The sequence below is a fragment of the Phodopus roborovskii genome, unplaced genomic scaffold, assembly GCF_943737965.1.
Source record: "Phodopus roborovskii unplaced genomic scaffold, PHOROB, whole genome shotgun sequence".
Taxonomy (NCBI): Eukaryota; Metazoa; Chordata; class Mammalia; order Rodentia; family Cricetidae; genus Phodopus; species Phodopus roborovskii.
The window spans coordinates 24,508,498-24,521,656 of record NW_026126549.1 but is presented as its reverse complement, the minus strand read 5'-3'; the positions used below and the strand labels follow the sequence as shown (position 1 = coordinate 24,521,656).

Genomic DNA, 13,159 nt, shown 5'->3' with positions numbered 1-13,159 from the left:
AATTTGTTCATTTTATTTTTTTATGTGTGTTTTGCCTGCATATATGTACGTACACCACACATGTGCTTGGTGACTGAGGAGTTCAGCAGAAGGTGTTGGATTCCTTGGAACTGGAGTTATAAGGGTTGTAAACAACCATGTAGGTGCCAGGAATCAAACTCAAGCCTTCTGCAGGAACAACAAGCGTTCTTAAGTGCTGAGCCATCTCTCCAGTCCCTCTGTGGTCTCTTGTGAGCAGACCTTTGTCCTATCTACTCACTGTGCATGTGTGCGCTGAGTGGATGACACAGATTTCCCACTAACGATAACCACAGCTGGGTCATCTCATACAAAGAGGCAATTTAGGGCTGACTACTGGTGGATGAGTTCACACTGGCCTCTCGGTCCATCACATTTATTTGAACTCAGCCAACAGTCAAAGTGTCTCTAATTTAGGTGGCAGGCTGTAGCCAGATGGCTCAAGGCCTGGGCTAGAGCTAATTGTTTAAGTGAGTCCCCTTCTTAGTCTTCCACTGAATCTGAGCAAATCAGCCCCAAATCTACATGGCAACATGGTCCAATCACTATATAAGAGCCATCTCATCCACTGTGCACCTGGGAAGTCCACCACACTCTAATACAAACATGTCCCACTTAGTAACAGAATACAGCGTAAGCGCATATAAAGAAATGCTGCTCACTTTACACGTGACAACGGAAATACACACCCTGAAGGGGGATACAGGTAAGACATAGAGGCTAGACACCAGAGCAGAGGAGCAATCAAAAGTAAATGACAAAACCCGAGAGGCTTTGTGGCCACAATCCCTTCTCTGTGTGCGCAGCAGATTGAGACTTACGAGCAGGCATACACTTTCCTGATGCCTTTGTGCTTGATGCGATTGTGGCGGCACAGGCTGTGGGAGGAGCTGAACGACTTGTCACACTGGCGGCAAGGGTGCTTCTTCATTTGCTGTACAGGAGAAAAGAAAGGGCCCCTTAAGACCTCGGAAGTAAAAGTCACCCGATATACTTTAACTGGCATTTTGCAGCACTGGTGACCAATGCTGGGACATACATACACATGCTGAGAAACTGTTCTGCCACTGAGCTATGGCGGCCCTAAAACAGTGCAAAAATAAAACTAACAAAACTATAAAGGTCTCTAAAAATATATAGTTGCAGAGCTGGAGAGATGCCTCAACGGTTAAGAACCACTGGGTGGTTGAGAGGCCAGGGTTCAATTCCAGCACCCACAGGGCAGCTCATAGCTGTCTGTAATTGCATTCCCGGGGCCCTGATGCTCTCTCCTAACCTAGCCTCTCTGGGCACTGCATACATACAGTACACAGACATACATTCAGGCAAAACATCCCTACACATTTATTACACACACACAAAAAAAATACTACAGTGTAGTCCTAGGCCATCCAGGAATTTTAGGATTGTAGAAGATTGTAGAATATTTCACCCCCTAAATACTTAATCTTCAACATATATATATATATATGTATATATATATATGTATATATATATACACACACACACACATATATATATATCCAGATTTCTATTTGTTATAGAAATATTATTTTCATGAAAGTTACTATTTTAAAAAGCAGACAATATGTGAAATATCAACTACTTCAATATCTACCAAGTAAAACCATCATTTGGTTTGTTGTAAATGGGAGATTGCCTTTTTCAATGTGCCATGTGAAAATCACTGACTTTAAACATTTAAAACCTTTGCTCCTCAATGATTAAGTAAGTACAAGACCCCTGAGCAATGCATGTGGTAATCTTGGGAATATAGCACTTGGAAGGGCTCCTTCAGTGGCCTGCCTCTTAATGTGTATGGGAAAATGTTTACATATGAGCTATCACACATGATAAAAATACTTTAAAACTACTGGTAAAGACAACTCTTAGAAGTTTCAGGCTGGGGATATAGGATGCTTATCTAGCACAAGGCAACCCCAAGTGCTACACACACACACACACACACACACACACACACACACACACACACACTTCCTACTTTGCCAAGGGACACAGTTATATTAGCTAGTTAGGTGTCCCTCTGTGCAGAACCCTTGAAGCAAACTGGAAGTTTAGTTTAAAAGAGATCTTGGCCATGATAAGTAACAAGCGACCCCAAACCGAACATTGCCGTATGAACAGGGCTGCCATTCTCCAGAATGAAACCAGTTTGGCTCTGCCTTCACTAAGTCGGGCTGTGTAGAATCACTTCTCATGTGAGAGGCATACAAATGATGAAGAAATACCCTTTTAAACTTAATCATCTGACGCATGTGAACTGCCAAGCAAACCCATTTAACTGGTGAGTCTTGCTCTGCAGAACCAGAGGGGGGCTGGTACCCTGTCTCTGTGATTCACAACTATGTGGCCCCAAGCAGACACTCAGCTGACAGCAGCCACTCCCCGAACTGTGAGCCAAGGTCACAGCCATGTCTTCCTTGTGGGGTACTGTGGAAACCCTGCACCTAACTAAGACACACAAAATCCTCCCATTCTTTCATTATAGTAGCGGTTACATGTCCCTGCTTCATTTTGAAACATTGGGGAGACAGGTTTGTTTTATTTATGAAATAAGCTATGTAGCTTGGGCTCAGTGATCCTTCTGCTTCAGCCTCCCTAGTGCTAGGGTTAAAAATGTTCACTATCATGTCAGGCTTTTTAAATTAAACAAAAAGGGTTGGAGAGTGTTCAGAGGCAGCTGGGACCCAGACAAAGGTGAAGGAGAGAATTCTCATCTCCATCTTAACAATAAAAGTATCAACATTTTATGAGGAAAGAAAGAATAAAGAGATAACCATGCACTGCCTCTGACGTAAACTGTGGTGTCTGAAGGGGAATGGCCCCCAGAGGCCATTTGGAATACTTGCTTGAATACTTGGTCACCAATTGGTGCCTGTTTGGCAAGGATTAGAAGGCAAGGCTATCACTGGGGGTGGGCGTTGAGGTTCAGGCACCATTCCCAGGGTGCCTTTCTCTGCCTCCTATGTATGGATCAGGAGGTGAAATCTCAGCTGTTTCTGTCTTCTACCATCACAGATTCTCACCCTAAACCCAAGTCAATGCTTTCTTTTATAAGTTGTCTTGGTCATGGTGTTTTGTCCAGTAACAGTAAAGTAATTAAGATATCTCCCAAGACCTTTCCCCATAAAGAGATAAGCTCTTGCTTGAGGCTGGCCTCAAATGCACAATTCTTCTGCCTCACTCTCCCGAGTTCTGGGTTACAGGCCACAGCAACTTTTGATTACACAAAGCAAAGCATTAGAAACCCTACTCTATGTATATAGCCAAAGAATAAGAGGCAACACATGTCCATTTCAGGATAAAACTTTAAGCAAGAATCATCAACAAATGGTTTTGTTTCAAAAGTAGTATTTAGAAAGCCAAAGATCCCACTCCTCTATTAATTTTGTACTTATCAGATGAACTTGCAGCAAAAACACAAGACTGCTTTCTAAAAGTGGGACAGCTCTGTCACATAACAGACTCTGAGCAGAAGTACACATGCCAGGTGCAGCACAAGGAAGAGGACACACGAGGAGGGGACTGAACTTTCTAGGGTGGCCATGGATTTAATGTTTCTCCTGCATCACACCTATATATTAACACCAAAGCAAACTCCTAAAAAGTGCCAGTGGGGACAACCTCAGGGGACAGTATGTGAGAAGCAGCCATGCTGAGCCCATTTTCACAGAGCTAGCAACTAGCATGGGGTGGCCAAAGCTCCTTTCAGGATTAAATGAAACCAGGGGTTTAGAAGTTAATGAAAATAAGGCAAGGCCCATGTTCTGCCAACATTCAATAAGCCCCATTGACAGCCATCAAGAAACAGAAAAATGCCAACTGACTAAACGGTGCCCAGTTGTTCCCAAGCCACACTGACATACACTGTCAACTCAATCAAAATATTTTCCAAGAAACGTCATAGCAGCAGCCCCTCACAAGGTATTAATTTCTAAACACTGAATGTGTCCACTTAGGGTCTGATCCAGTCACACCGTTTCGCCTGCACACCCCGATCCCAACACTTTATTACCAGGAACATTCTAAGTCCCCAAAGGATGCCTGATGTTCAGACAGTATGGAAGCCAGTGTGGGTTCTGCTCCTTTGTGTACAGACAGGTGCTCCATGACTTACGATGGAGTTGAATCTCAATAAACCCTCCACAAACAGAAAGTGAACTTAATAGCCTCACAAACCCACTACAAAGCTGGAAGCTTAAAGCAATCTGGGGACAAGCTGTACATACCCTCCTGGGATAAATTTGCAAACTAAGCATAATAAAAAATGAACTGATAAACTGATAAACAGTTATTACGCATGCTTCTCTAAGTTCCAAGAATGTGTCTAAGTTAAAAGAGTTCACAGTACTCCTAGCTTTGCATTGAGAGAGTGTTACCGCCTTTCCGTGGCCAGTCTGAACTGGCAGCATCCTACACAGCATTAGTAAAACAAGGGTCAGTTGAACATCACCAAGGCGGTCTATGGCACTGAATGACTCATGGTGAGTGGCAGGTACAGAGGGTATGCTAGACAAAGGGATGATTCAGAGCCCGGGACAGTACAAGATTTCATAATATTGCTTAGGAGTCGTTCATATCTAGAATTTCCAACCTAGTGCTTTCATCCTGCAGTTGACCACAGGTGACAAGACACAGAAAGTGAAACCACAGAGATGGGACAACATGGTGCTTTTATAAAGAAACTTAAGATCCGTAAAAATCTAGAGGTGTGGGGGTAGGAACAAAACTCCGTTGAACTCCTTCATGCTCAGTTTGTGGAGCATGTCAACAGAGTACACATGGAAATCAAACCCCCCCTTTTTTTTTGACCTATTGCCTCAAAAAAAATTAAGTTTATTAAGTTTTATATGGGTGCATTTTATATTTCATATAGTCCTAAACGTCATAGTTCACACTTCTAATCCTAGCATATGGGAGGCAAGAGGGAGTTCTAGGCCAGCATGGACTATGTAACACTGTAGAGGCTGGAGTGAGGGGCGAGGGTTCAGTGGTTAGGAGTGCATCCAAATTAGGCAGCTCACAAGGGCCTGTAACTCAGTTCCAGGGAACCTGATATCCTTGCCTGGCCCTAGTAGGCACATATATACACATACATGAATTCAAATAAATATTAAAATAACACACAGTTCCATTAGGCCATGTCAACTAATATACAAAACAGGTATGTTACTCCCCATATTCCCACGTGCCCTTTCTGGTCAGCCCTGTCTAGCACCCATGCCCTCTTTTCTACACCTCTGGTTTGCTTTGTGTACCTGTCATAAAGCAGGCCACTCCACAGGGTGTCGGGCTCCCAGCACAATGCACTCCTTCTCACTTCACAGAAGCGCCCCACTTATGGCTACACCTTAGGTCACTGACCCATTTACCAGTTGGTGGACATCAACATTATCAGTTGGAAGGAATGATGAATAATGCTATTGTAAACAGTAGGTCCAAGGCAAATTTTTTCAATTAATAGGTATGGTATTTACTTGCAGGTGTATCTGTCCCCTAACGTTCTGGGTTTTCTTAAAGGAGTGTCTGGGTGTTTTTATCCCCCATAAACTCTCTGGGAACAGCAGCTGCCTGTTACTTATTATCAGAGCCTTGGTCTTCACAAATACTGGGGTCATATTAACTATGTCAATAATCCATATGTATTCACTAGAAACACACCAGTAAGCCCTACAGGGCAACAATCAGGATGAAGTGTTGGGCCCACAGCAAGCACTGCGTAGTGTTCAGACAACAGGAGAGTATGAGTGTGCCAGGCATGGACATAGAGACTGCAGAGGCAGGAGGAGCTGAGAAGCAGGGAGCAGGAAAGCTCACACAGAGGGGACACACAGATCCCCCGTGCCATCTGGACCTCACACCCATCCATCCTTCAATCCCCAAGTGAAACACCCAGATTCTCTGGCCTGCACTTGCTTTTGATTTTATCATATATAAAAGGACCAGATGAGCTGGTGTATGCCTGTAAGCTGTGAAAGACATCAAGGTTCTTGGATACTACTTAACAATGCTCAGATCCCACCAACAACGTAAAGGAGTGCTGTGCCCCCATCTCCAGCCCAGACAGACCCCTGCTCTCAAAAGCGACTAGTGATCAGTGAAGCAGGTTTCAGTTTCCCTGGATGCTCAGAAAAGCTGAACACACAACCCTACACTTTGATGACCAATCAGATCCTTCATGCAATGAGGGGAGGGGAGAAGGAAGAGCACAGATCCATGGTGAGGGCTAGAGATAGCGTGATGTGAGGTTCATCATGACTAATGTAAGGTAAATGGGTCTGGATCATTTTTGGCTGCCAGGCGTGAAACCTGAGCCATCCTGCAAGAAGGACTCCAAGGAAGAGAAGATGGGCCCTCGGCTTGGAAAGTGAAGGAGGGAAAGGAAGATGGCTGGATTTAGCAGAGTTCTCAAAGGTGGAGAGCTGCTGGGAGCCTTTGTGGATAGGTTGAATTGAACAATGGGGAGGGGACAAGTTAAGCATCCATCCATATTCTTTGGCCTGGGCTCCTGGCAGGAGAGAATTCCTACTTAGAAACTAAGGAAGATCTGAAGAAAATAGAGTTAGGAACAGAGAGGATCCAAGTTACACTTGGGGATGGAGGTGTGGCTCAGTGATAGGATATACCTGATGCTCTGGAGGGGCTGGGTTTAAATGTTTTAGGTACACTGTGAAAGGGGTGGATGGTCAATTCTGGGATGTAGGAGAGAGAGCAGTATCAGGAGTTCATATCTGGGGTCAGTAGGGTCTAATTTATTGGCTGGATAAGAACCTTCTGAGTGACTAATGACTCTGCAACAAACACAAGTATGGACAAAAGGGTTTATTACATGATTAGCTGTGTTACACCACAGCTTCCATGATGAGATTTTTTTTTTTCCTTTTTTTCTGTTTTTTTTTTTTTTCCTAAATTTTATTTCTGGGGTGGGGGCATTGCAAGGGCAGAGGGAAGGTACGAAGGAAACAGGGAAATGAAGGGATCAAGATGCATGACATGAAAGACGGCAGCAAGACTTAACAATCTGAGTTCGATTCCCAGAACGGCATGGTGGAAGGAAAGAAGACTCCCATGCTTAGTCCTCTGACCTCCACACTTGTACCTATTCACATACACACAAAATAAATATATGTTTGCTTCTCTTTTTAAAGACCTTCCTGAGAGTAACTAACGATCATCATTTGTAGTTGGATAGGAAGGACTAAGCAGGGGCTGACAACAAGGAAGAGACCAAGAGAAAACAGCATCCTGAAGGTCAGACAACTGCCTTAGACAAGGCATAATCACGAAGAGATTAAGAGGCAAGAAAGCCATGGAAGCACAGGTCAGCACGGATGGGACGGGAGGACCAGGCCTAGCAGAAAGGATGGAACTTATGAAGAGAAAAACTGACTTTGAGGAGACCGGTTGTAACGGGACACTAGTAAATACTCAGAACAAAAACAAGAGGGGGAAAATGGTGTGGCTCACAAGATGGAGGCACTCCTGACCAATGTGCTAACAGCAGAATCCAGTCACAGGGTATAACCAGCAAGGCCCTGGGAGCAGGCAGCCTGCACCAATCAGAACAAGGGCAGAAAAACCCAGGCCCCAGGCAACTCAACAGACACTGGTTTCCACTGGTCTCCAATACACTTGAATGCACAGGTGCCTGGCACTCTAGCAACGAGGGACCCTTCCAGTGACCAATCTCACACCAGGATCTCCTGCCTCTGGCCTAGCTCTGACACCCTGTTAACCTGGCAAAACACAACTGAGGCCATGGCCAGCTAGCTCCATTGCTCTCAAGGAACACCTTCAATACAGCCAGCATCCATGCACTGCCTTTCCTGGAACAGAGCATGGGGACATGGTGGCTTGCTGTGCACTGGGAGACGGGACTTACACCAGCTAAGTGCTAACTCCATCCACTGTCCATGAGTGAATTCTGCCCTTAGGTTTGCTAGATTTTTCTGTGAGGTGCTTCCCCTTTTCATGGGAATAATAAACTGCATTTGAGAACAACTCCTGACCACCTGCCCCTTTCTGTGATGTGTAAGTCATGTTCAAGATAGAGACAGAGAGACAAACGGGCAGCCAAGAAGTTAGGATTTTTGTTCTGCCATTACAGTATGAGATAGTGTCACCTCCTTTATGATTTTGCAAATTCATGGAAAAAACTGAAGATGCAAATAAGGGTGGATAAGGTTGTGAGGTCCCTGAACAGTCCACAGAGGGGCTGGAGACATGGACACCATCACCCTTGGGACAGAAGGGACCAAGTATGTGAATTCAGATGCAGGAGTGTTTCCATGGCCATCTCTTAAGTGCAGGGCAAAATCCAAGAAGCTTCCCTTTTGGCTACTGGAGATAGTGATACACCCTGCCTTTGCACAGGTTCCCAGAGGCCCATTCAAAACCTTTCTAGGCTAATAGAATTCACTCTCGGCTCTAGGGTCTTCCAGGTTTCTGCAGTCCCTGTACTTGTTTCCTTTCCTCTGTATATTGCACAGCTAGCTACAGGCAAACCACACACAGCAGGGCTCTCCTCTGCCCATGTGGTGTGCTCTCTAGCTTTGAGGCCTTGGAACTTGACCCCTCCCCATCCCAATCTCCTCTCACACACACCTTCAAGCACTCCTTGGTGACAGCCACTAGCTCCTTCCCGTCTGTGCCACATGCACGTGCTCTTGACACACACTCACATTCCTCCCACACATCCTTCAAGGATGCTCTGGGAAGTCCTTCCTCTGAGAAGCCTGCCCTGGGGTCTCCAAACCCCACCCATCTCCAATGAGGTATGGCCCTCAGCTCTGTTTCCCTTAGATACAAATCCAATGCTTCTCCTCTAATCATCACTAGGGATTTTAATTTTGAATCCTGTCCTCATTAAGCAAGCTAGTATTTTATGTCTCACTGTGTTCATGGGGCCTCAACAAGCAAACACTAGCTGGAATCTGAATTCAAAGTATCCCTCAGTGAATGCGTACTTTCACACTGTCTGTGATTGCTCCAAGATGCCTCCCCTCTACAAACTGGGTTTGGTTTTCACGACTTATACTATTCATAGCAGGTACTACACAATATGGTAAATGTTGACTGAACAGAAGTTAGTGGTATTACATACGTAAGAGAAATGCTGGCAAGTTTAACATTCCCATGGCATGTAAATGACCTGTTTATGCAGTCCCAGAATGGGTAAGTACTCAAGAGGGAAAGAAAAAGACTGAGTATCCCCAATCTGAAAAATCAACCAAGAAAATACAAATACTCCAATGTAAGAACAGAATGAAACAAAAATCCAAAATGGAAACATGCTTAGATAATCCCAACCTGTGATGTGTACTGATAAACCCAAACTGGTCTCTTTTTTAAGTCTAAATCTAGTATATTTCCTAAAAATGAAATTTTCTACAAGATAGGCACTGAGATTTACCTTAGTTCATTTTAAAATCTACTTGAAATTGTTACTATAACTGAATAAGTGATAACAATTATTACTCAATTTTAAGGTTGACATCTGGATAAGTGAAAACTAATGTTGTCTGTGTTTTAGAATTCATTTTTCAAGCCAGGTAATGGTGACACACACCTTTAATCCCAGCACTCAGGAGGTAGAGACAGAAGGATCTTTATGAATTTGAGGCAAGCCTGATCTACAAAGCAAATTCCAAGACAGTCAAGACTACACAGAGAAACCTGTCTCGAAAAAAAACAAAACAACAACAAAAAATTCTTTTTTTGTGGGGGAGGGGCTGGGCCCTACTACATAATATTATCTCCAGTTACTGATACCAGTGATACCAGATGACCTGCTGACCCTGTGACCCTTGCTCACTGGGCAAATGACCCTTTCTTTCCACAGAGAAGGAACAGCCTTCTCCTAACATTTGGAACATAGTCATAAACCCTCAAACTGCCAGGTGGTGGTGGTGCACACCTTTAATCCCAGTACTTGGGAGACAGAGGTAGGAGGATCCCTGTGAGTTCAAGACAAGCCTGGTCTACAGAGTGAGATCCAGGACAGCCCTGTCTCGAAAAACAATTGGTAGACAGACAGACAGACAGACAGACAGACAGACAGACAGACATACAGACAGACAGTGTTGTTTGAAAAATAAACTCCTAAACCTCATAGGGAGACATTGGTACCCTGGCAACTGATGTTACTTTTCTGTTCCAATTCCATCATTTCCAAGAACAGACCAAAAAGTATATTTGATACACACAGTACAAACTGCATACATGTAGAAGCTTTGAGAAAATTACTTAGAGTGTTAAAATCAATCACATTGCCAAGGTTTCTACAAGCTAAAAATGAGTGGTTCTGGAGAAACATGAGAACAGTGTGAATTCAGACTGCAGGTTAGCCAAGTTTTTCCAGGTATATCAGGCGTCTCAGGCCATACTCTTCCCACTGTAACCGCTTGATTCTGCATGCAGTCTGAGAGCAGCAGTGAGACAGGAATGGCAGGAACTTACTTCCAAATGTGAAATGTGGTTTCCTGTTCCGTAACTTAAGATGGTGATGTCACATTCAATAGAAAACATCCTGCAGAACCAAACCTACTAGCAAAGTGGCTAACCAGTCTGGGTACTATAGAGGGCCAGCAAGAATGAGGGTTTTCAGAGATAACTGTCTCTGGTTCTGAAAGACAGACTGCTGCACAATGGAGCATCATTCCCCATGGAAACTTCTCCAGGAATCAATCTCCTGCTGGAAGAAGGAAAAGGCGCCAGCCAGAAGAGGAGTTTGTCTCCCAAAGACTTTATAAAGTTCTAATAATTTATCAGTCTACCTTATAAAATAAGACCAAAGCCCAGATGATGATGGTCATTGGTGGGTGGGACCACACCTTGACCAGGACTGCTTAGAGGTTCATATCTTAGGCCCTGTTTAAATTTTGATCTCACTTCAGGACCTCCAACAAAGACAGACTTGGGGAATTCGCTGGATCTCTTTGTCTCTGTTCCCAATGTGGCCAAACTGAACACATCATTTTCTGTTTCTCACTTCTAACTTGACCTTTTAATTGTCTTATTGAGGACAGGTGCCAGCCCTGACCTGGATACAAATTGTGATCTCCAAGTTAGAAAAAAAATAACTCAAGTTGTAACTTACAATTACAAGGATAATGCTTTAATGTTTTGTATAGCACATTCTAAACAGATTCCAAGGCTAAGAGTATCTTTGAAAGTGACCTAGATTATGGAAGTAGGAGCTTTGAAATGGGTAGACAAGGAACCCAGACAAGTTGTTCTCTGGCCTCCATATGCACTGTGGCATATATACGTGCAAATATGCACGTACACGCGCGCGCGCACGCAAACACACACACACACACACACACACACACACACACACACACACACACACTGGTGACATTGTACAACTGAAAAATTGCATGCAAAAATGCTGATAAATGTTCAATAATGAAAGGCCAAGTCCGGGGCAGAGAGACTAGAAGCATGGGGACCCACAGCATTCAAGCTCAGGGCAATACCAGACACTTAGCAGAGAGAAGGACTCACTCCCAGAAGTCCTGGGCACTGGGGCAATAAACAGAACTACCAATGCCTGCCTGGGCTCCCTGCATCTTCTCTTGCTGAACGGTCCTGCGCACAGAAGGGCCTGAGGTCCCTCAGACTAAACAGATATCTCCTCTGCCTCTCAGGGAACCTGGGCCCCTTTTCCTGCCATCAGCTTGAGTATGTCTTTCCTCCAGACCCCTGTCAGGAGGCCTCCCACTGTATACGGGACTGACATTTCCCCACAAGGCTCTTTCAGGTGAACATTCAAACAATGCATGTGGCTGGAGCACAGACAGGTACCCAGGCATGTGTTGCACGCTTTCTGAACTCTCAGACCATGAAGTCTCTCTCTCCACTGCCCATCATCTCTTCACCTTCCAGTCTTATTTCCCCTCTACACAGGGGTTGGTCCTATCTCTGAGTCATCTTGTTTCTACAATGTCTGCCTACAGGTGGGAAACGTGTGTTCTATGTCTATTCTCAGAGAACCCATCTTCATAGAGGAACTGCTGGAAAGAATTACAGAGAAACTGTCCGCCTCTCTTCCTTCCCTTCCTTTCTTTTCTTTAAGTCTGAGTCTCTTATGGCCCAACCAAGCCTTGAACTCACAATGTAGCTAGACCCTGAACTTCTGATCCTACTGGATCCAACTCCAACTGGGATTACAGGTATGTGCCAAGGCCAGTTTATGTGGCTTTGACTGAACCCAGGGCCTTGGGCATGCCAGGTACACACTCTACATATCCATCTCCTATCTGCCTTCTAATACAAGTCTTCATATAATAATTTTCATATTTTTTAATAAAAAAAGATCTAAATAGAATTGTGTATGTCTAAAGATATATGTAGATTTCAAATAGTATTCATCTTCAAATCAGGAGAGAAACGATCATTCCTTTTAAAGACAATCACCATTTTAAAATCAGATGATCTGTAGACATCTGTTAATGGCTTTAAGAAGTAAATTTGAATGTCCCAAAGAGAACATTAAAACTGGTCAGTGACAGACTATGCCCACAAGTTGTACTCAAAGCCTACACCATGGAGTTTTTCCCAACTGTCTAAATGAACTATTTAGGTACAACCAACCATCATGCTAGGTGTAAAGAAACAGGAACCCGGAGGTGATCCCGGCCAGTGCCATGTGCCCTATGAGAGAATTCTCTGTGATGACTGTGCAATGGCTCTGGTAGACTCCTGCAAAGGAACTACCTGGCTTTGTAGGGGAGAGACTCCATGGGGTTCCTTTTCCTCCCCCTAATCACCCTGGGACACAGCCAGACATTCCCTTGGTCATTGTTGAACTTCAGAGTCTGAGCCTATCCACAGACCCCACCCCTTCTTCAACATTTCCTAACAGGGCAGTCACTTTAACTCACCAGGGCTTTTACACAAGGGCTGCATGCTCCTGGGTCCAAAGTTTTCCCTATTTATAAAATGGAGCTGAGTGGGAATCTATGAACTACCACAGACAACAACAAAAAACCCTCCATACTTAATCAACCGTGGTCCAGAGTAGCTTGTCACTTCCTCTGCCACCCCACTACAGCACATCAGCACATCAGATTACCAACATAGTATGGATCGATCTATAGGCAGAAATGTGTTAAAT

General features: G+C 44.2%; 1 protein-coding gene across 24 annotated transcripts in view; it reads right to left on the bottom strand.

Annotated features, from left to right (window-relative positions):
• Positions 1 to 13,159, bottom strand: part of Znf532 (zinc finger protein 532) — a 106,430-nt gene that overhangs the window by 6,458 nt on the left and 86,813 nt on the right. For all 24 annotated transcript variants that reach the window (XM_051200944.1, XM_051200937.1, XM_051200948.1 and 21 more), the window contains one exon: positions 840 to 952. In XM_051200944.1, coding sequence (XP_051056901.1) covers positions 840 to 952 — 113 coding nt within the window. The remainder of the gene's footprint in view (positions 1 to 839; positions 953 to 13,159) is intronic.